Genomic DNA, 24,719 nt, shown 5'->3' on the forward strand with positions numbered 1-24,719 from the left:
AAGCAAGAAGAGAGTGGAGTAAAATATTTAAAATATTAAAAGAAGAAAAAAACTCAACCTAGAATTCTATGTCCAGCAAAAATTATCCTTCAAAAATGAACTACAAATAAAGACTTTCTCAGACAAATAAAAATTGAGGGAATTTGTGGCCAGTAGACTTGCAAGTGATACTAAAAGGCATTCTTCAGTGAGAAGGAAAATGATACAGGTCAGAAACTCAGATCTCCATAAAGAAAGGAATAGTATCAGAGAAGGAATAAATGAAAGTAAAATGAAACATTTTATTTTCAACTTGCTTAGTTAATCAAAAAAATAAGTTTGTTCAAAACAGTAATTGTCCTAATGTATTTGATAATGAAATGAAATGAATGACAGCAACAGTACGAGGGAAAGGAGGGAAAACTTCGGAGTATTTATTATAATGGGCTTGTACTACCCATGAGGAAGCATAGAGTTATTTGAAAGTAGACTTGGATTAGTTGTAAATGTATTTCACAAATTCTAGAGCAACCACTAAAAAAAGTTAAAAAGGAAGCATAATCCATATGATTTTTTATTTGCTACCTTCATCATCACTGCTTTGATTCTGCTCTGGAGATTCTAACACAGAAATTTCTCTTGCTTTTGTGCGCATCCAGGAAGTGTGCCCAGCAGATGTTTCTGATACCCAGTCACACATGTCAGAATCAAATCCACAGGCCTGACACACTAAAGAAAGGAGAAAAAGATGTTGGTGGACTATCACAGTCTACTGGAGTGGCTGCTAAACAATGGTTATAGTTGCAATCACGGCTTAAGCACACACACGCGCATACACACACACACACACACAAATTCATATATGGAAATTTTGATTCGATAAGTCTTAGAGTGTCCTCTATTTTTTAAAAGTTCTTCATTTGATCCAGATGGGCATCCTCCGAATGAGAACCACTGCCGCCAAAAAAAAAAAAAAAATGAAGAGATTTCTTTTTCTTGTACCACTGCTTCCATTGTGGTTTTTTAAATGGCATAATATCTGACCTTACCTACTTTAGGGAATTCAGTTAACTTAAATAATTTACAATCACGTTGAAATTTTAAAGAATTCCAAGATCTTTACTGTAATTGTTTTACAAAACAACATTATCTTAAATTGACATATTTACTGTCTTTCACTTTTTGAATAAACAGCAGACTTGCAATAACACTTCGGCTAAAACCCCAATGATACTCCTGCTAAAACTAAGAAATAGATGGCAACAGAGTTTGTCAAGTGAATATCCCTACTAGTGGTCCGATATTCCTGTTAGGCTTCTGAGTCTCATGGATGGCCTACACACTGACAAGGCAGGCAGACATCTCATCTTAACACTTACACCTCAATCCTTCAACTGGAGAATCAAATCTGCAGAGACTTATATCTGGATGGCATTGTTCCATCTTGGTATTTGATGTTTCTTGACATGGTAAAATTTCATCTGTAAGATTGGCAAGAAGTGAGATGCAGGTGTCACTAGAAAGGATCATGTATTTCTTAAAATGTTAACATTTGTTCTACAGAGCATGCTCAACCCAACTCCTCTCTATGGCAGCATCATGCCTTAGGGAGACTCATTACACAAACAGAAAAAGAGAGATCGATTCAGAGAGGAGAGAGAGAAAAAAAAACAACCATGCCAGTGCTTCTGGATTTTAATCAGACCTCTGTAAAACTCTTAGAGGAAAACATAGGCGGAACACTCTGACATAAATCGCAGCAATATATTTTTGGATCCATCTCTTAAAGGAAATAAAAGCAAAAATAAACAAATGGGATCTAATTAAACTTAAAAGTTTTTGCAAAGCAGAGGAAACGATGGACAAAATGAAAAGAAAACTTACTGAATGGGAAAAAATATTTGCAAATGATGACTGATAAAGGGTTAATATCCAAAATATATAAAAAGCTCATACAACTCAACATCAAAAAAACAACCTGATTAAAAAATGGACAGAAGAACTGGATAGACATTTTTTTTAAAGAAGTGCAGATGGCCAACAGGCACATGAAAAAATGCTCAACATCACTAATTATCAGGGAAATGCAAATCAAAACTGCAATGAGACATCATCTTACACAGTCAGAATGGCTATCATCAGAAAGAACACGAATACCAAACGTTGGCGAGGATGTGGAGAAAAGGGAACCCTCTTGCAGTGTTGGTGGGAATGTAAATGGGTACATCCACTGTGGAGAACAGTAGGGAGGTTTCTCACCTTCCTAAATATCTGAGCTTTGAATCTTTTGACATCTTGTTACAGTCATCTACAGACACTGGTGCCCTACCCCTCAATCCCTGATTACTTTACCCGTCGGCTCAATGTCACTCTTTGTCACTTCAATGTTCACATTCATCTTGCCCTTCAATTTCTCTATTTTTCTCACTGATGCTCATGAAGGAGAACTGCTGATGTAAAACCACTTCTGCCACCACTCGGCTGAATATGATCGTAACTAATGGTGATAACACTTCCTCTATCTTAATTATGAGGGGCCCACTCCCCAACCATCACCCCTATCTTTCCACTCACTCCCTCTAGTATCTCTACTGTAAAAAACTTTTTGACAGCATCAGGACCTACAAAGCTAATGGTCCTCCAGTTTTGCAATTCCTTTCATCCTCTCTCATGTCCTCATTTCTTTTCTTACTGGTGTTAGAAAATAGTCATCTCCTGGCTCTTCTCATGCTTCCACAAACTCAGGACACAAACTCTGACAAGTACAATCCTTCATGTAGTGTAAGCGCCTGACAATTAGCTTTCTTGATTGTAATATAAGTGCCTGACATCAACCTTTTGATTGCTAAGGCATCCATTTCAAAGACATCCATCTCTAATAAACACATTGCCCCCTACACACTGGATAAAGAGCCAGTCCGTCCCACCCATGAAGTTCCCCTTTTCAAAAGCCCTTGGTGACCTAGATAACTGAGCACTCGAGTGACCCAGCTTTTCCCTTACTGCACTTTAATTCCCACTTGTATGTTTTAAATTCAACAATAAAAAGTAAAACCGGGAAACCCTAGGCACCCCATTCTCGACCCCAACAAAGGCAGAACCCTAGGTTTACTCTCTCTCCCCACAACCTCGCTGTATGGCCCCTGGATGTGCTGGGTACCCTCCAGGACCTGTAAGAAGCAAACCTTGTTTTTCCAAAGTTCCCTGATGGTTGTTGCAGGGGTGTGTCTCGTAATCATAAGAACCGCAAGGGCTGGACTAGCCACAACATCACAACACTGGCTCTGGTCTGGGAAATGTCTATGGGGACGCACGACATGTAATCTGGGCCCAGGTGAGCGCCTGAGATTCCTGGCAGATAGCATCACTGTGAATAGGCTGAGACCCACGCGACGCGCTCCACCTGCATCCGTGCAGATGAACGGGAGTGATGGGTCAACACCAAGCTGACTGAAACGACTTCATATCCCTGACTACTCACTTCATTGCACTGGGGCCATCCCGCTACATCTTCCTAATTCTTTCCTTTTCTTCCATTTCTAGACAACTGTTCAAAACCCTCTACCCACTCCTTAAATCTCCAACTCCTCCTCCCCGAGCTAATCATCTTGCTTTATGTTTCATTGGGAAAATGAGAGAAACCAGAAGAAAACCTCACAAGCCCCACCACCTGCACCACCACCCACATGCCTTTCCTCTTCTTAACTCTGATCAACCAGTCCTTCTCCTCTCTAGGTCCACTCCTTTCATTTACCCCGGAAATGCATCTCCTCTCCCCTATTCTGCAATCATTCCAGCAATTTCCTCCCCTCTTTTACATCCCACATGCTTTCTTTCCCTTCAGTATACAAGAGGCCACAATTTCACCCATCTTAAGAAAATTAAACCTCCAACTCCCTCCAACTAACTTCTCCAAGTTCTGCCTATTCTCACTGATTCCAACACCACTTCTTCTCCCCCCATTCTCTCTTGCATCTGTTTCAATGAGGGTTTTTTTCAATTTTTTAAAAATGAAGTTAAAATTCATATAACCTAAAATTCACCACTTTAACCATTTAAAAGTACACAATTTGGTGGCTTTTATACATTCTCAGTGTCGTGCAATTATCACCGTTATCTAATTCCAAAACATTTCCATCACTCCAAAATAAAACTCTGTACCCGTGAGCAACCACTCCCATTCTCTCCCCCTCCTCAGCCTCTGGCAACCTCTTATCTGCTTTCTGATGACTTTGCCTATTCCGCACATTTTATAAAATGGATTTACACATTATATAGCTTCTTGTGTTTGACTTTTTTTCTTTTTGCGGTACGCGAGCCTCTCACTGTTGTGGCCTCTCCCGTTGCCGGGGCACAAAGCTGTGTCCCCTGCATCGGCAGGCGGACTCTCAACCACTGCGCCACCAGGGAAGCCCTTGTGTTTGACTTTTTACTTCTCAGATGCTGTCAAGGTTTATTCATGTTGGTGTAACATATATCAGAACTCCATTCCTTTTTTTTTTTTAACCCTTACCACTGCACTGAAACTACATATATGAAAGTTGATCTCTCCATTGTTAACCTACAATAATATTTAATTTTTCCTTCCCAACATACCTGACATATCAGTAATATTGATATAGTTGATCACTCCCTTTTACTTGAAATGTTTTCTTCACTGGATCCTGGTACATAATTTTCTCTTGGTTTTCGTCTTAAATGACTAGCATTTATTCTCGTCTCCTTGGCTGGTTTTCCCTCATCTCGTCGGTGTTACACAAGGTGACATTAGCCTTGGATCTCGTCTCTTCTCACAATCTTGTTAATATCACCTAGTCTCATGCCTTTAAAACATTTCCAGTGCCAATAACTCATAAAACTATAACTTAGGTCCAGACCTTTCACTGGACTCTGACATATCCTGTTCCCGACTTGGCCACTTCACTTGGATAACCAACATACATTTCAAAAGAAATATGTCTGAAACTAGGCATATTTTCTGATTTTCTCGGCCCAAACTTTCTCCTCCCACATTTTTCTCACCTCAGTCCATGACAACTCCATCCTTCTAGTTCAGGTAAAAAGAGTAGAGTCATGTATGATACACCTCTTACTTTCATCAGACATGCCATCCATCAGCAAATCTTTGCTTGATCTATAAAACACATCCGGAATCTCACTACATCGAGGTACTCACTACTACTACCAATTCTCAGTTAAGGGAACATCATTCTTTCTGGATTATAGTTAAAACTTCTTATTTTGCCTCCTTGTCGCTGCCCTTGCCCCATTATTATCTTTCAATATCCTCAAACTAAAACAAAATTAAACTACACATCTGGGAAATCCACATTTATTCGGTAATTAAATATCACACGTTTAAATAAAACTTTGAAATAACCAAGTATTTTGATCTGAATGAAAACATAACTTACTAAAATTTGTGTCATATAGCTAAAACAGTACTTAGAAGGAAATTAGTAATTATAAAAGTTTTCATTAGGAATGAAAAATGATTGACCTCAAATCCTGTAATTTAACTATCCATTTACAGAAAGAAGGACAAGAAGAACATATTAAAGCTATATCAAGCAGCAAGTCAGATCATGTCTCCTCTGCTCAAAATCATCACACGGGCTTCTATCCTACACGAAATGCATGCAAAAGTCCTTTCCATGATCCTCCTCTTACAAACCAGGCTTATTCTTGCTTCAGGACCTTCGCCTTGACACGTGGCTTCCTTCCAATATACACATGGCTTGAGCTCTCAACTTTTTTTTTTTTTTGCTCAGAAAATATGTTCTTCATGTGACCATGCCTGACCACTCTATTTAAAACTTATCTCCCCCTTGCCTGTGGCACCCTTATCTCAGTTTTCTGCTTTATTGTACCCATAGCACATAACACCACTTGACATAAAGTACATTTTTCTATTTACTTGCTTAGCTTCTCTTTATGACTAAAATATAAATTCCATAAACTCAGGGATTACCATTTGTTTTTCCACTGCCTCTCCCTCACGTCTAGAAAAATTCTTGACATAACATAGATGTTCAATATATACTTGTTTAATGAATGAATGAATAAGTGACCTAAGACCAATTCAATGAAACCTTTTACAACAGCACAGACTCTATATAAATGGTTCACATTTGTATTGGAAATAAAATTGAAGCGATTGGTTGTGAAAATGATTTACGAATAACATCCATAGTCTGGTTTCTCATAATGGAAGCTAACAAATGATGAATATGCAAAGCTTCTTGAACATAAGATCCACTGAAAATAAAACTACGTATGCAATTAAGGGAGTGTGGGCAATAAATGAAGCTAAGATTGCACAATAACTATTACCATGAAACAATTAACACTGTAATTTTTGTAGATTCGTATAATAGCTACAAATCTTCAGCCCCTGGAGCTGCCTAATTAAATGTTTGCCATTGTTCAATTAAATGTTGTATATTATCTTTAATTTTTCACTAGTTATACAATAACCACAAAAGTACTGTAAACAAAAATAGCAAAATAGTCAATTATAAATTGCATGGAATTTAAAATTCAGCTTGTATCAGTTGCTATTAAATATCTTCCACCAATATCAACCACTTCTACTACCTTTAGTCCCCCAAATCGGAATTTGCAAGCACAAAAACAATGATATGATGGGGGTTAATAAGTTGTCAATCAGCTAATCTCCTGGACAGCTTTTTATTTTAGTGCATTCTATTTCAGAGCTCAAAGCTATTTAAAGATGTCATCTATATTTATATTCATATTCATTTTCTCTCCCTCCCCACACCCTCTCTCTTTCATTTTTATATTGCACCACAATCCAGCAGTAGAAAATTATGTTTGGCATTTTAAAATTCTCCATCAATGATGTACAATCAGCAGGATGAAGCTTTGCCAACAATTTCAAAGTCTCTATACCAATGAAGACACATGTGTAGAGCCTGCCATCCTTCAAATCTTATCTTGTACAAACAGGTTACGTGAAATTGGCCACATAACTCAGATGGAAGACAATGAAGTCCAAGCCTCGAGGCTATTGCAGCAAAAGTTATAACTGACATCCACTTTTGACTCCAGGGGCTTTTGACAATTTCTTTATCAGTTTTCTTTAAACAGTAATGAATTTCAGTGAATAGTCATTAGATCTTAAAAGGTAGCTAGAATAAGATAAAAAAGGTACCTAGTTAAATAATGCTTATTTAACTGGATAATATATAAGCATTATTCAGGTTCTCATTAAGGAATAATTTGTGTATTTGGAATGTTTATAAATGAGACTAAGGCAAAGTCCTGGCAAACCAACCTAAAAATATTCACAGAATATTCATGATATTTGATTATGAGCCCTAACATGCAATCTTTATAAAAATATACAGTAATTTGCTCAATAAGCAATGTTATTTAAGAATCAGTGATTAAGCACATTCTTATTTAGTCACAGTCACAAACCTGGGTCTTTTTAGACTTTGATAAAGTCTAAACAGGTCTTCCTTTCAATAAATATACAGCAAATACTGATATCTTGGGAAGGGCAGTAATTAGAAAGATACTGTTTGAAAGTGTGGGAATACTCTAAAAGATTTCTTTAATATTATAAGAAGAATTTAGTTTTATTTTTCATCTTGAAAATATTCAGAAACCACAAAAATACCTATATCTAACACTTTTATAAAGAGAGCTGTATTTCTATAGTAAAGAGTAAGTAGAGATAATCAGTTACGTTTCTTCCCTAAAGATAATACTACACTTAATAATCTATATGGTGGATTACTCATCATCAGAATTTTTCCAATTGTAAAAAGCTACCATTTCTTTTTTTAAAATTATATACAGTAAAATTATACTTTTGGGTATTTATTTCCATGAGATTCGACAAACATAGAGCCATGATCTGCAAATCCATCAATATTTCATTTATTTAGTCAGGGTTGTCCCTAGTTGTTTAGTACCTTGCTCTTATGGGCTGAACTGTACCCGCCACTCCCAATTCATATGTTGAAGTCCAAACCCTCAGCACCTCAGAACGTGACCATATTTGGAGGTATACAGAGGTAATTAAGGTAAAATGAGGTCATATTGGTGGGTTCTAATCCAATATGATTGGTGCCCTTATAAGAAGAGGCATTTAGGACATCGACACACACAGAGAGAAGACTGTGAAGATCCAGAGAGAAGAGAGTCATCCACAGGCAAGGAAAGAAGACTCCAAAGAAAGCAAACTTGGTGACACCTTGATCTTGGACTTCCAGCCTCCAGAATCATGAGAAAATGAATTTCTGTTGCTTAAGCCACCCAGTCTGTGGTATTTTTTTATGGTGGTCTTAGAAAACATGCACTGACCCTGGGGTGATTAGGACAGGTACATAGTGACCCAGAGTGTGAAAGCCTAAAGTGGCTGGGGTGGGTGCTCTGGATTGGTCGGTTTGCATTTGAAACATACACTGTAAGGCGAGCTGTTTTCCTGTCTCTAGGAATTGGCTCACCCTGGAAGAGACAGTCCCTCCAGGGTCAGCAAGACCCCAGACATCAAAGCATCAGAACATAGAAAATAAAAACACAGTAATAGAATTGCTCCCTACTCTCAAAAAAAAAAAACCAAATTTTTGAAAGCACACTGGTTTGAAGAAATAAGAAAATAAAGAAGTCTTGTCAGAAAAACTATATAACTTAGAACCATTTTTATAACCACAATAACCCCCAAAAGACATATTACAGCATTCACTTCCAAGCGGTATTCATTTCCAAGTACTATATTTCGGCTATACAATGACAAAAACACTATGTTTCTACTAAAATATGGCAAATGCTTGGCCCAGATTAATTCATCCCAGATAAAAAATCACATTATAGTTTGAAGACATATCTTTATTTTTGATACTAAAACAAAAACCTAAAAATAATATAATATTTCTTAGCATAAGTGTAAGTACTGCTTTAAGCATATTCCCATGATATTTTATTTAAACCTGATTTTTACAGAATGGTGCTGTAGCTTAGAGGAAAGAAGAAGAATTCACACAAAATCCCAAATACTTGATGTTTAGATAATTGCACATATTCTTTATTCAATCAATTACTTATTAAGTACTTGCTCTGCACTCGGGATCCACAAATGAGTAAGACACTACTAACTTTGCCCTCAAGAAACTCAGCATTTAGTTGTAGAGATAAATTAATACACTGTGTGTGTGTGTGTGTGTGTGTGTGTGTGTGTGTTTGTACAGGGAGTGGGAGTGGGGGGGGGATTTTCTGTAAGAGAAGGCTTCTCAGAAAAGAGACATTGACTCAGTCTGGAAGGATATCTAGTAGCAGAACAGGCCAAAAATTTTTTTCATGAAATAAGAAAAGGGAGCAAGGTTTGAAAAGATACCCAAGAATGAGATAACACTGTGTTGCTGGATTCACAGGTAGTTCTTTTTGGCCAGAATATGGGAATTCTTGGGGAAATTAAGAAGGAAGAAGTTGGGCTGGTGCCTAAGAGCAAGATCATGGTGAGTTTATGTCATGACAAAAAATTTCAATTCCATTCTGAAGGCAATGAGACTTACTGATGGATTTAAACAAAATAGAGATTGGTCACATTTGGATGTTAGAAAGTACAATCTGGTGGATAGCAGGGAGTAGTGAACGGCGGGGTGAAATAGACTGAAACCGGAATTTTTAACAATCCAAGAGAAAAAAATGGGGCAAACAAAATCAGAGTTGGATAAATAATAATGGATAAATAAGTGGAGACAATTTGAGAAATATAAGGGCATTCCCTCAATAACGTTTTTAACCAGATTAATGTGGAGATGAGAAAAGGAAAGAAGGATTTAAGGGCGACTCCTTGGCTCCTGAGTGAGACCAAATAGATGCCAACAACTAAAACAGGGAACGCAGGAGAAGGAACAGGATTTGAAAGAAGATTGGAATGTAATTCTAAACATACTGATGTTGAATTTCTGTAGCAAATATATTTGCGCCCTCGACTTATAAACCTGTTCCCCTTGCCTGCCTTTATTACAGAGGCCAAATCCAAACCTTCAGTTTTCTTAGCCTCCCTAGCAACTAAGGTTGTCTGCCTGAAAATCACCTAGCCAATGAATGACATGTCCGAAACTATGTCACTTCCCATTCCTTCCTTCTTCCTGCCCTGAATGCGAGAGGTTATTCTATGAGCATAAGATGACAAACATGAGAGAAATACAAAGGAAATCCCTTAGTCCTTGAATTTAGCAGGATCAGAGTTGAAGAACCTATGCCATGACTGTCTATATCCTCTATTAAGTCATCTAAGCAATCTTTTCTGCTTTCTTGCTTCCAAATGCATACCTAACCCTATTGTCCATTGGAGTAGGATTTTCTGACGGAAATGTCCAGAAGATGTTAGGTTACCTCTGCCTGCTTCCCCTACTTTGACTGTCACCATCAGGACCGCATGAGACTGAAACCACAGACTCTAGTCATCCAGAACCCTGCTCCACGGCAGTCACTGCCAAGTGCAATAATCAACACGAGACTAGGTCTTGTGGATCCCAAAAGGTTAGTTCTGTTCTTAAACCTAGGATTGCCTGATTTCACAAAAACTTCCTGAGAACATTACTTTAAATGTAGGCTCCATCCTCAGTGATTCCCATCTATCAGGTCTGGAGTGAATCCCAGAATCTATCACTCTTCTATATGATTCTGATGGTTAACTAGGTGTAGTCTATCATGATAGTGCCTGAACGTGACTGGAGAGTCTCATTTGAAAATTTAATGCTACTTAATTTTACCACCTCTCACATTCTCACCATTTGCAAAATAGACGTCCATCGAAGTGCCAGTCCTATCCCATAATGCTTTATCCTTTTTCTCCATTATTAATCCTCACGCTGCTGTGTTTTCCTCCTTCTATTTGAAAAACATAAAACAAAACCCCTGCACTCTCACCTTCAAAGAGTCAAAGAACACTCTGTGACCTTACCTGAGTCCTGGCTTTCCCCAATGAGAGACCACTTCCTTTGTAGCTTTCCCAAGGGGAGACCTTCTTTTCCAACGCCCCATAAAACAAAAGACCTAAAACTAAAATTGTCATCCTTCTAAATCCCCAATGTTGCTTGTATACAATGATTCATTCTTCCATGTTGTAAAAACATCTTGGCCCATGACATCCAACTTATAGCCCTGTGTCATCCATGCAGGAGATCTGATGTCCATATTCACTAAAGACTTCAGTCTTGGATTTCAAAGTCTTCTTCTCTAGGCCCTTTCCTTGTAACCTTGTATAACTTCAACATCCATGTAAAAGGCCTGCCCAATAATTTAGCTTTAAAGATCATGTCTCATCTTCAGTAAACTTTATTTCTACACCAACTCAAAATAATACGGTGATAACACTATCTAGAACTATTCTTAGAAATTGTAGACTCCAATATTTTTCTATGTGACCACAACTTTTCCTTGAATGTCCAACTTTCTGATGCTCTCACTCCCACTACTATGGCATTTTTTTAAAAAATTCTATAGTGATTTTAAGGAGTTCTTTTAAGTGCTTACTAAAAATCTGGCATTCGTCTTCTGAATAATTATTATAGCCCATCTACACCAGCCTCTGTCCTAGTGTATGGATCATAGGTAATTAGGGAAATGGCTTTGGTTCCCAGAGCCAAAGATGAAGAGTAAGTTCATGTCTGAAATGATAGCAGAGTCCTATTACAAGCAATCTCAAGTCCCAAGCACAACCCAAGCATTCTCCTGTGTAAATCTGTAATGTAAACAAAGTTTCAAGGGCAACAGCCAGTTCCTAACTTCCTGATGGTTCAGAAAGTCCAGCCAATAGCTGATTTCACTGCTTTATTCTCCTTTGAGGGTGATCAGCCAGACTGGGCAATAAATAGAACTATTAGGGATCATTTTGCTTGGCAGACCTCAATTTCTGCAGCATCTATACAACTGAGAATATATAAAGACCCTGCTGAAGTGATCAGGGTCAGGGACTAGGTGTCTCATTAAAACTCAAGCATAAGCAGGCTGTGCTCTGGCCTCAGGAACAACCATGCACAGTAAGAGAAGAGGAATTATTAGGGGACATTTGAATGGCAGATCATACTTTGTCTGGAGTTAACAATGTATTCTACACTGGTATATTGATTCTCTTCTGATAAATCTAATAAATATTATCTTCTTTTAGTGAAAAGGCACTGATGTTTATATTTAAATTATTTACTTCTAGGAATGGGTGGAGGTTATAGTCTGTTCCTTTAAAGTTCTCCATTTCAATTTACCTATGTTTCAATTTATCCTATCATGATTTCTTACTAACATATACTGAGAACTGACAGTACAAAGATGAAAGAGACCTTTATGTGTTCCAGTGTTTAGAAGGTGCTGTCATCAGCTCCTGTAAAACCTTATCTTGGTCTGAGTGGCAAAAGACACATACCTGTAAGCTCTTATCATAACAGCAGGAGTGCTTTTTAAACATCAAAGCGCAATACAAACACCCTTTATCAAGTTTCCTTGATTTCTCTTAGGTAGACCAATCCATCTTTTCTGTTACTGGAATATTTTTTACCACGACTACCATATCTTTGTACAAAATTAGAACTGGGAATCCTCTCTACAAAATAGCTATCTTTATTCTCCTGTATCATAATAAAATTTCAAAAGGAAAAATATCTGTCAAATATCTATAACATATATCTGAATATGTATAGTTATTGCTTATTAGACTAAGTTAATTTTATCATTACCAATTTATATTTTAAACATTGAACATTTCTACTGAGAACAATGTGACTGGTGAATTGAATATTATACAGTTAATATAATCAAGGGACCGCTATGGATGACTTTTTAGATCTGTGTTGTTTATTGATCTAGTTGTTTCAGTCTAAATAGAAAATAGATTATAATTAATAGATTTCTCCATTTGTGTCTTTCAGTGGCATAGTCAAATTGATTCTCCAAGAAGATAATTTCAAGTCTATGGAGGCCAGTTTTCTCCCGATCTCCTAGAAGGCATAGAGTTCGCTGGGTAAGATTTAACTAAACAGTGTAAACATGGCTACAAGGTTCCAAATCTGAGACTAAATTACACCTTTCAGCTCTTCATAGCCTCAGCAGTGAAAAATACCCTGCCTTCACCTCTAGCATAAATCTAGTCATTGTTACACAGTGTATTAGAACAATGGGAAATAGCTCACTCTAAAGCATTAAGTAAAAATAAAGAGCAGATCAAAGTCATTATACAATAGTTAAACTGCACTGCATTTATTATACAATAAGGATCAAAATAAGGAAAAGTTCTTACCATTTGCAGGCAAGCAGCCCGAGCTGAAGGATATATCATCAATAGCTATGACTTCATCCTGTTGATGAGTTGAAATCATCTGGCCTTCAAAAACAACCTAGATAAGAAAAATGAAACAAAGCAAAAACAAAGAGCAAGGAACATGATTACCTGACAGTCTTACAGCACAGAGCCTACAAATAAGAAACATGTCACTTCCTAGAAACACTTGGGTGAACATGCCAATTCCAAGTGGAAAGAGATCTAAACGTACATTTTGAAGAACAAGAAAATGTACAGTCATCTCTATCCCACATGTGTAGGTTAGGTAACATGTTTGTGAAATGAAGCAACAGTCACCAGGTTTCTGCCCCATATCATCTCCTAAGTTTGGTTCCTATGCATTCTTAGTATTTACCAGTTCTTGGACCCATGCTCCATCTTGAACCCTTGATTCTTGGCATTTTTCATCTGTGCTTCACTTCCACCTCTGGTTCTCTGAATTTTACTCACAGTCCTGCCTTGGATGTCCTTGTGGTATCCTCCTGCACATTTTCTGCCATTATCTAGACGCAGCTTGGGACACTGACTGGAAATCATTGTTCAGTGACTTATTGTTAAAATGACTGAATGTTATATTGTGATGTGAAGCCAGCCCAGTCTCCACCAGGAAATACTCTGGTATAATGAATCTGAGAAACTTGGAAAGATCAAGTAATCCTAATTACTTAAATCAATAGAAAATTGGTGTGTTGGTGGAAAGTATTATCCCACTTTCACTAATGAATACCAATGATGTGTGAGGCTTAGTTCATGGATGCATTAAACTTGTGTGCATTGCTCAGCCTTGTTCATAATATAAACATTATGCCAAAACATCACACTGCTTCTTAGCTTAACAGATGGTCTGCATTTTTCTGTGCTGCATTCTCTTTTGTTTCTGTACAAAATGTGCTAATACATTTCTTTTGAACCAGACGCTATCTACTAGTCTATTAAAAATATAAGAAACATCCATAATGTGTCCAGCAAGCCATCAATATATAGCCCTCAGAAAGTCATCTCCTCTTCACATAAAACAGAATAACCATGTGACTAATTATAAGTCAGGACCATGCTGGGAAAGGTCTATCAAATTTTGTTACATAGGGGTAGTTTCATATGAGGCCAATATAGCACAGTGACTAAAGTGTATATTTGGAACCAGACTCCTTGAATTCAGATCCCAGACACACCACTTCATAGCAAGAAGACCTTGGAGAAGGTACTTAATATCTCTGTGCCTCAGTTTTCTTTGTAAAAAGGTACTGATAAAAATAATAAGTTATTACCTATATGATAAGGTTTATGTAAGGATTAATGAGTTATTACATGTACAATTGCACTTGGCCTATAGTTGGCATTAGTGTTAGCTATTATTATAACATAGTTATTAAAATATTTAAGCTATTGGATAAATAGTGTTTACCAATAAAAAAAATCTATTCTCTACAGATTAACTTTATTCTTCTTGAAAGCTTTCTCACATAGATATAGTCCCTAGTTCTTGCCAAATTAAGCATATACCTGTAGCAGCCACATTTAAAGAGAGAAGTGGAAATAAGTGTTAACTAATCACCAGTCTCTTCTTTTTTCCTCTACACCCTTCCTGAAAACCCATTCAACCTCAGGGCTTTAACTGTCACCCAGGCTGATGACAAATTTACATCAGGAATGTCAACCTCTCTCTTGAGCGCTCCTCCCACATCTCCATAGCCTGCTGGATATTCTCACTCTGATGACATGAAGTCACTTCTGATTCATAACGTTCTTTCTCCTCAGCTAGGACCTCTCCCCTGACACTCAAAACTTCAGAAGACTGCTCAAAACTTCAGTGCTCAAAACTCTAAAATGGCCTTTGGAATGACTTTTTCCTCCAGTCACATGTCCAATCAGTCAGGACCTATTAACACCCCCTCCTTTCCATCCCTGTTGCCACTTGTATATCTTCACACCTGATCTAATGAAGTAGATTTTAAATTACCTTCTTAACTTCAATCCTCTCCTCACCAGAGTTTGCAATATGTATTTATTCGATTCAACTGAAGAAATGTTAGTTTGAAAATCGGCTGCCTTTTGAGCCCACTGGCCCAGAAAGAGGAAACGTCTTCCTTAGGTAAAGAACAATTTCTCTAACTGTAGGGAAATTACCAATGGACCTGTGTGGCTATGAAACAGAAGACCCACCAGGCACAATGAGATACACCAGTTAAACGTATTTAACAAAAAGATTTACCAGGGATTTTGGTTGGGATCCTGCAAAGAGGGATAGGTTGAATGAGTTAAAGAAAGTGGAACCCTATGATAATTTTCTACAAAGAGAGGCCCTATATTCAGAAGCTATGTTTGTAATATGGTAGTTATGTTTCTAAGAAAAGCGATTAACATTCTTTGTTTTCTCCAAAACTTTGGCAAACAAGGTTTTCCAAACATCCCCACCCCACTTTTCTGTGTTAGGTGAAATAAAGAAAAGAAAAGGGAATTTCCTGGTGGTCCAGTGGTTAGGACTCTGTGTTTCCACTGCAGGGGGCAAGGGTTTGATCCCTGGTCAGGAAACTAAGATCCCCCATGCTGCGGGGCATGGCCCAAAAAAACAAAGAATAGCAAAGTAGCAAAATAAAAGCAGATCACAACACAGATAATGGAGTTAGGAGTTTGGCAACATCACAAAAGTCAGGTATGGCCTGCACCAATGCAAAAATAAACATGAGACACAGAGACCTCTGGGACAACATTAAATGCACCAACATTCGAATTAAAGGGGTTCAAGAAGAAGAACAGAAAAAGAAATGGACTGAAAAAAAATTTGAAGAGATTATAGTTGAAAATTCCCTAATATGGGTAAGAAAATAGTCAATCAAGTCCAGGAAGTGCAGAGTCCCATACAGAATAAATCCAAGGAGAAACACACCAAGACACATATTAATCAAACTATCAAAAAAATAATACAAAGAAAAAATATTAAAGGCAGCAAGGAAAAAGCAACAAATAACATACAAGGGAATCCCCATAAGGTTAACAGCTGATCTTTCAGCAGAAACTCTGCAAGCCAGAAGCGAGTGGCAGGACATATTTAAAGTGATGAAAGGGAAAAAACTACAACAAAGATTACTCTACCCAGCAAGGATCTCATTCAGATTCGATGGAGAAATCAAAAGCTTAATGACAAGCAAAAGCTAAGAGAATTCAGCACCACCATACCAGCTTTACAACAAATGCTAAAGGAACTTCTCAAGGCAGGAAACACAACAGAAGGACAAGATCTACAATAACTAACCCAAAATAATTAAGAAAATGGTAATAGGAACATACATATTGACAACTATGTTAAATGTAAATGGATTAAATGCTCCAACCAAAAGACATAGACTGGCTGAATGGATACAAAAACAAAACCTGTATATATGCGGTCAACAAGAGACCTACTTCAGACCTAGGACACATACAGACTGAAAGTGAGGAGTGGAGAAAGATATTCCATGCAAATGGAAATCAGAAGAAAGCTGGAGTAGCAATTCTCATATCAGACAAAATAGACTTTAAAATAAAGACTATTACAAGAGACAAAGAAGCACACACATAATGATCAAGGGATCAATCCAAGAAGAAGATATAACAATTGTAAATATTTATGCACCCAACATAGGAGCACCTCCATACATAAGGCAAATGCTAACAGCTATAAAAGTGGAAATCGACAGTAACACAATCGTAGTAGGGGACTTTAACACCACACTTTCACCAATGGACAGATCATCTAAAATGAAAATAAATAAGGAAACACAAGCTTTAAATGATACATTAAACAAGATGGACTTCATTGATATTTATAGGACATTCCATCCAAAAACAACAGAATACACTTTCTACTCAAGCGCTCATGGAACATTCTCCGGGACAGATCATATCTTAGTTCCCAAGTCAAGCCTTGGTAAATTTAAGAAAATTGAAATCGTATGAAGTATCTTTTCCGACCACTACACTATGAGACTTGATATCAATTACAGGAAAAAATCTGTAAAAAAATACAAACACGTGAAGGCTAAACAATACACTACTAAATAACCAAGAGATCACTGAAGAAATCAAAGAGAAAATCAAAAAATACCTACAGACAAATGACAATGAAAACACAATGATCCAAAACCTATGGGATGCAGCAAAAACAATTCTAAGAGCGAATTTTACAGCAATACAATCCTACCTCAAGAAACAAGAAACATCTTGAATAAACAACCTAAACTTACACCTAAAGCAATTAGAGAAAGAAGAACAAAAAAAAACCTCGAAGTTAGCAGAAGAAAAGTAATCATAAAGAACAGATCAGAAATAAATGAAAAAGAAATGAAGGAAACAATAGAAAAGATCAGTAAAACTAAAAGATGGTTCTTTGAGAAGATAAACAAAATTGATAAACCATTAGCCAGACTCATCAAGAAGAAAAGGTAGAAGACTCAAATCAATAGAATTAGAAATGAAAAAGGAGAAGCAACAATTGACAATGCAGAAATACAAAGGATCATGAGAGATTACTACAACAATATGCCAATAAAATGGACAACCTGGAGGAAATGGACAAATTCTTAGAAAAGCACAACCTCCCGAGACTGAACCAGGAAGAAACAGAAAATATAAACAGACCAATCACAAACACTGAAATTGAAACTATGATTCAAAATCTTCCACCAAAAAAAAGCCCAAGACCAGATGGTTTCACAGGTGAATTCTATCAAACATTTAGAGAAGAGCTTACACCTATTCTTCTCAAACTCTTCCAAAATACAGCAGAGGGAGGAACACGCCCCAACTCATTCTATGAGGCCACCATCACCCTGATACCAAAACAAAGATGTCACAAAGATGTCAAAAAGAAAGAATGATGTCACAAGGAAAGAAAACTACAGGCCAATAGCACTCATGAACATAGACGCAAAAATTCTCAACAAAATACTATGAAACAGAATCCAACAACACATTAAAAGGATCATACACAATGATCAAGTGGGGTTTATCCCAGGAATGCAAGGATTCTTCAATATATGCAAATCAATCAATGTGATACACCATATAAACAAATTGAAGGAGAAAAACCATATGATCATCTCAACAGATGAAAAAAAGCTTTCAACAAAATTCAACAATCATTTATGATAAAAACCTTACCCAAAGTAGTTATAGAGGGAACTTACCTCAACATAATAAAGTCCATATATGAAAAACCCACAGCCAACTTCATTGTCAATGGTGAAAAACTCAAAGCACTTCCTCTAAGATAAGGAACAAGACAAGGTTGTCCACTCTCACCACTATTATTCAACATAGTTTTGGAAGTTTTAGCCACAGCAATCAGAGAAGAAAAAGAAATAAAAGGAATCCAAATAGGAAAAGAAGTAAATCTGCCACTGTTTGCAAATGACATGATACTATACATAGAAAATCCTAAAGATGCTACCAGAAAACTACTAGAGCTACTCAATGAATTTGGTAAAGTAGCAGGATGCAAAATTAATGCACAGAAATCTCTTGCCTTCCTATACACTAATGATGAAAAATCTGAAAGTGAAATTAAGGAAACACTCACATTTACCATTGCAATAAAAAGAACAAAATACTTAGGAATAAACCTACCTAAGGAGACAAAATACCAGTATTCAGAAAACTATAAGACACTGATGAAAGAAATTAAAGATGAAGAGATATACCATGATCTTGGACTGGAAGAATCAACAGCGTGAAAATGACTATACTACCCAAAGCAATCTACCAATTCAATGCAATCCCTATCAAACTACCAATGGCATTTTTCATGGAACTAAGACAAAATATCTTAAAATTTGTATGGAAACGCAAAAGACCCCAAATAGCCAAAGAAATCTTGAGAAAGAAAAACAGAGCTGGAAAAATCAGGCTCCTGGACTTCAGACTATGCTACACAGCTACAGTTATCAAGACAGTATGGTACTGGCACAAAAACAGAAATATAGATCAATGGAACAGGATAGAAAGCCCACAGGTAAACCCATGCACATATGATCACCTTATTCATGATAAAGGAGGCAAGAATATAAAATGGAGAAAAGGCAGCCTCTTTAATAACTGGTGCTGGGAAAACTGGACAGCTACATGTAAAAGAATGAAATTAGAACACTCCCTAACACCATACACAAAAATAAATTCAAAATGGATTAAAGACCTAAATGTAAGGCCAGACACTAGAAAACTCTTAGAGGAAAACATAGACCAGTCTATGACATAAATCACTGCAAGATCCTTCTTGACCCACCTCCTAGAGAAAAGGAAATAAAAACAAAAATAAACAAATGGGACCTAATTAAACGTAAAAGCTTTTGCACAGCAAAGGAAACCATAAACAAGACAAAAAGACAACCCTCAGAATGGGAGAAAATATTTGCAAACAAAGCAACTGACAAAGGATTAATCTCCAAAATATATAAGCAGCTCATGCAGCTCAATATCTAAAAAACAATCCAGTCCAAAAATGGGCGGAAGATCTAAATAGACATTTCTCCAAAGAAGATATACAGACTGCCAACAAACACATGAAAGGATGCTCACCATCATTAATCATTAGAGAAATGCAAATCAAAACTACAATGAGGTATCATCTCACACCAGTCAGAATGGCCATCATCAAAAAATCTACAAACAATAAATGCTGGAGAGGGTGTGGAGAAAAGGGAACCCTCTTGAACTGCTGGTGGGAATGTAAATTGATACAGCCACTATGGAGAACTGTATGGAAAGTCCTTTAAAAACTAAAAATAGAAATACCATATGACCCAGCAATCTCACTACTGGGCATATACCCTGAGAAAACCATAATTCAAAAAGAGGCATGCACCAAAAATGTTCATTGCAGCTCTATTTACAATAGCCAGGACATGGAAGCAACCTACATGTCCATCAACTGATGAATGGATAAAGAAGATGTGGCACATATATACAATGGAATATTACTCAGCCATAAAAGAAATGAAATTGATTTATTTGTGGTGAGGTAGATGGACCTAATGTCCATCATACAGAGTGAAGTAAGTCAGAAAAACAAATATTGTGTGCTAATACATATATTTGGAATCTAAAAAAAAAAATGGTTCTGAAGGGCCTAGGGGCAGGACAGGAATAAAGACGCAGACATAGAGAATGGACTTGAAGACACGGGGAGGGGGAAGGGTAAGCTGGGACGAAGTGAGAGAGTGGCATGGACACATATACACTACCAAATGTAAGATAGATAGCTAGTGCGAAGCAGCTGCATAGCACAGGGAGATCAGCTCGGTGCTTTGTGACCACCTATAGCAGTGTGATAAGGAGGATGGGTGGGAGGAGATACAGGGATATATGTATAGTTGATTCACTTTGTTATAAAGCAGAAACTAACACACCACTGTAAAGCAATTATACTCCAAAGATGTTTTAAAAAATAATAAAATAAACAAACAACAAACATGAGACAAATTCCTTTCACATCAAACATTTTAAGAGAAGATGGCTTTTGAAGCGAAGCTTAGGGCTCAGAACACTTGATTTAAATCTTAGAGGAAACTTTGATGGTAGGTGAATAATGGACATAAACTCACTTGGATTACACTAGTAACTACACGAACAGAAACCCTTGTAGTTATATTTACCGTGTGAAAATTTTCTTAATTAGTAGTACACATTCAATATTATTTCTCAAGTAAACACGTGAAACACAAAAAGATGACAGTAATCTTTTCTCCATGTGTTCACACCGTAAGTATTCTTGAATTAAAAGATAAAATGTCTCTCATATTATGATTTTGAAAAGTTTGAGAGTAACATTAAGTTAATAGTTTATTAGTAGTAGTAACATCTTTTGTTCATATTAATAAAGCCTATTGTTTCTGAATAGGAGAGTGGTGAGAACTCTCTGGCATTTCTAAATGGAATATCGAAGAAATAACAAGTAGATAGTAGCATATTAAAAATGCTTCAGTATCTTTAAAATTCAGGCACTGACTTCTCAAGAATCCAGACATTCAACTTGAAAACCATAGTCAGTGATATAATTAGTAACATAGTATTCATTACTTCCTACCCATAAAACCAGTAGGTGAACTCCCTTCAAGAGCCAGAAAAAAATATGGATGAGGGAATTTTTCAGTTGAATTTGAGACTAAATTTTTGCTGTACATTTAGCCTATATTCTTTCCTTCTATGAATATTTGAAGAAAATAGTAAAATTAATTGCTTATATCTGCAATTTTGAGAAATGTGATTGCAGTTAATCAACACCACGCAATGCAGAGTAATGTTTCATCTAACACAGCAGACAAAAGAATATTTAATGAGTCACATTAGATCTGACCAAATCTAGAGGTTGGAATTTTTTTTCTGTATTTTATAAATCCTTATACTGCTTTAACATGATACAAAATTATCACGGCTCAGTGACTAAATGACTGAGATCTGAAATCAAACTATCCTATGTTCTAATCTTGTATGGGATTTGGTAGGTTATTTCATTCTCTAAAGCTCATTATACAAATGTGAACAGTGGGGTAAATTATAGTTCAGAGGACTGCCGTGAAGGGTCAGTAAGATAATATACATGAAGGACCAAATGCAGTGCTTTACACATAGTAAGTGATCAATCAATGCTAGATGCTATTCCTTAAACATCTCCAGAAACTTTCTGAAATACTGCCATCTTTGTGGACTAACTGTGTAAACACCCTTCCTTGTTTATTCTCTCAGAAATTAACATATGATTCAGGTTTATTAAGAAATGGACCTAGTCCTTTACAGATGAAGGTGACAAAGCCCACACACAGGAGCCAGATCCAGAGGCTTTCTCAGAAACCCATGCTAAGCCAGGGTCCAGCTGGGATAAAAAGCTACTATTTGGGTGTTTCTAAAGGAAGCATAAACGGCTTTAAAACTATCAGAAGGCAGAATGGAGGAGAAACTGCAAAACACAGAATAATTCTCGGAGGCCTGTAAATTGATGAGGTGGCAGATATTGCCTGGAGACGCTGATTACAAAATGGCCTCAAATAAGCCTCTTGCTAAAGCTTTTTAGGAAGGAGCTACTACATGGTGGCAGACAATATTCCAAGCACAGCACATCTCTGTGGCCCAGCTCAACAAAAGCAAATGAACATCTGTTCACTTGCTGACAGGACAGAACTAAAACATACCTGCAATCTTAAAGACTGGTGTAGCCAAAGGATCCCAAGAGAGTCATAGGGTTTCCTGATTTTTTACAAAGCCTTTAAGGTAGAAGCACTGTTTTCATGTCAGCAATAAAGTATTTTGAGAAACAAATTAATACGCTACACGTGCCTCTGCTTTGGTTGAAGATACTGCTGCATTCTGCTGAAGCTGAAATGCCCTGGAGATAATATATTTGGGAATTTTAATTTTTACGTTTATCTTCTACACATATTTAATCATCAACACCCGTAGTATGCTACTTGGGAATGGACAGCTGAGAAAAGCAAAGGAGTTATTTTAAAAGGTTTCTCCTCTGCTCAGCTTCAAATCTCCGTTGTGCTACTAACACAGACCTTGACTGAAGGACAGAGACCGTTAAATACAAGAAGGCACAATGCGTGACAAAGACAGCTTAAGACTCTTTTACCATCCACTCTGTTTCAAAGTTGGAAAAGATGTATAAATACTGATAAAGTTTATACATAGACAAGAGTCCCATCTCAGTCCTTAAAGTTTAGACAAGTACGCAGAGGGACTTCAGCAAGCTCATCCTTCAGCATCTAGTCAATGTGACTCAGCCCCTTCAAAGGCACCCTTGGCTCTGTTTCGTTGCTCTTGTTGTTATTGAAAAGAGAGAGAGACACAGGGAGGTAAAACAAAATCATAAGAAATAAACTAGAAACTTCTCTATAGTAATTAATGACACCTGAACACCCACAACAAGTCGGATGCATTATTGGTGGCTGGGGTTCTCATTCTGCACAGCACTCGCCACTAAAGGCAGGGACACAGGGTGTCTCAGCCCCATGCCTGGTCAATCCCTCACAGGAGGACTTAAATGCCTGATGGCTTAAAATACCGCCTCCCACCCCCATATACACCAATAATATTGGATTTCAAGAGAGTACAATGCCTCAAAGGACAGAATTATGTTTCCCACTACACAGCTCTGTTCTCCTTAAGTCCTATCATCTAGGAGTCACTTAACCGCCTACTAAGTGATTTTCTTTCATCTTCTTTGGAACCCCATTTAGTTTTACAAAACCCTGAAAATTCCAAACTTCAGTGATTTTATGACAGATCAATTAAGAAAATGTGCCATTCTTATAGTTTATAATTCAATTTTTATAATAGAGGTCCTGCTCATCCTCCCATCTTCCCTCTGCGCCACTCAAAATTCAATCCAATTCAATCTCTATATTCCAGCAAGTGCTAAATCCATCAAATATCAAATGATTTTCTATTCCGTATCAAAATTATAAAATATTATACTATTCTAATAATAGATGCTAAAAGAAACCTATTTGGGTTAATTTGGCTCACGAACCAGGTTTAAAAAGCAAATTTGGAGAGATAGCTTCAAGATGGCAGAGGAGTAGGACATGGAGATCACCTACCTCCCCACAAATGCATCAAAAATACATCTACACGAGGAACAGTTCCTACAGAACATGTACTGAATGCTGGCAGAAGACCTCAAGCTCCCAAAAGGCAAGAAACTCCCTACGTAGCCGGGTAGGGCAAAAGAAAAATGAAAAGAACAGAGACAAAAGAACAGGGACGGGACCTGCATCTCTGGGAGGGAGCTGGGAAGGAGGAAAAGTTTCCACACACTAGGAAGCCCCTTCACTGGAGGAGATGGGGGTTGGGCAGGGGGGAATCTTCAGAGCCATGGAGGAGAGCACAGCAACAGGTGTGCAGAGGGCAAAGTGAAGACATTCTCGCACAGAGGATCACTGCTGACCAGCACTCACCAGCCTGAGGGGCTTCTCTGCTCACCCACTGGGGCGGGCGGGGGCGGGGAGCTGAGGCTCGGGCTTCGGAGATCAGATTCCAGGGAGAGGACTGGGGTTGGCTGCGAGAACACAGCCGGAAGGGAGCTAGTGTGCCACAGCTACCCCGGAGGTAGTCCAAGACTACCTACCCGGGAGGCAGTCCAAGAAAAGCCTGGACCTGCCTAAGGGGCAAGAGACCATTGTTCCAGGGTGTGCGAGGAGAGGGGATTCAGAGCACCGCCTAAATGAGCTCCAGAGATGGGCATGAGCCACAGCTATCAGCGCGGACACCAGAGACAGACATGAAATGCTAAGGCTACTGCTGCAGCCACCAAGAAGCCTGTGTGCAAGCACAGGTCACTATCTACACCTCCCCTGCTGGGAGGCTGTGCAGCCCGCCACTGCCAAGGTCCCATGATCCAGATACAACTTCCCCAGGAGGACACACAGCATGCCTCAGACTATTCCAACATCAC

General features: G+C 37.7%; 1 protein-coding gene across 1 annotated transcript in view; it reads right to left on the bottom strand.

The window, feature by feature from the left end:
* MALRD1 (MAM and LDL receptor class A domain containing 1) overlaps positions 1-24,719 on the bottom strand; it is a 580,486-nt gene that overhangs the window by 520,932 nt on the left and 34,835 nt on the right. The window contains exons 6-8 of the mRNA XM_024765840.1: positions 13,250-13,346; positions 1,359-1,460; positions 565-708 (exon numbers count right to left, since the gene is read on the bottom strand). Coding sequence (XP_024621608.1) covers positions 565-708; positions 1,359-1,460; positions 13,250-13,346 — 343 coding nt within the window. The remainder of the gene's footprint in view (positions 1-564; positions 709-1,358; positions 1,461-13,249; positions 13,347-24,719) is intronic.

Source organism: Neophocaena asiaeorientalis, unplaced genomic scaffold (genome assembly GCF_003031525.2).
Source record: "Neophocaena asiaeorientalis asiaeorientalis breed wild unplaced genomic scaffold, Neophocaena_asiaeorientalis_V1.1 scaffold217, whole genome shotgun sequence".
Classification (NCBI taxonomy): domain Eukaryota; kingdom Metazoa; phylum Chordata; class Mammalia; order Artiodactyla; family Phocoenidae; genus Neophocaena; species Neophocaena asiaeorientalis.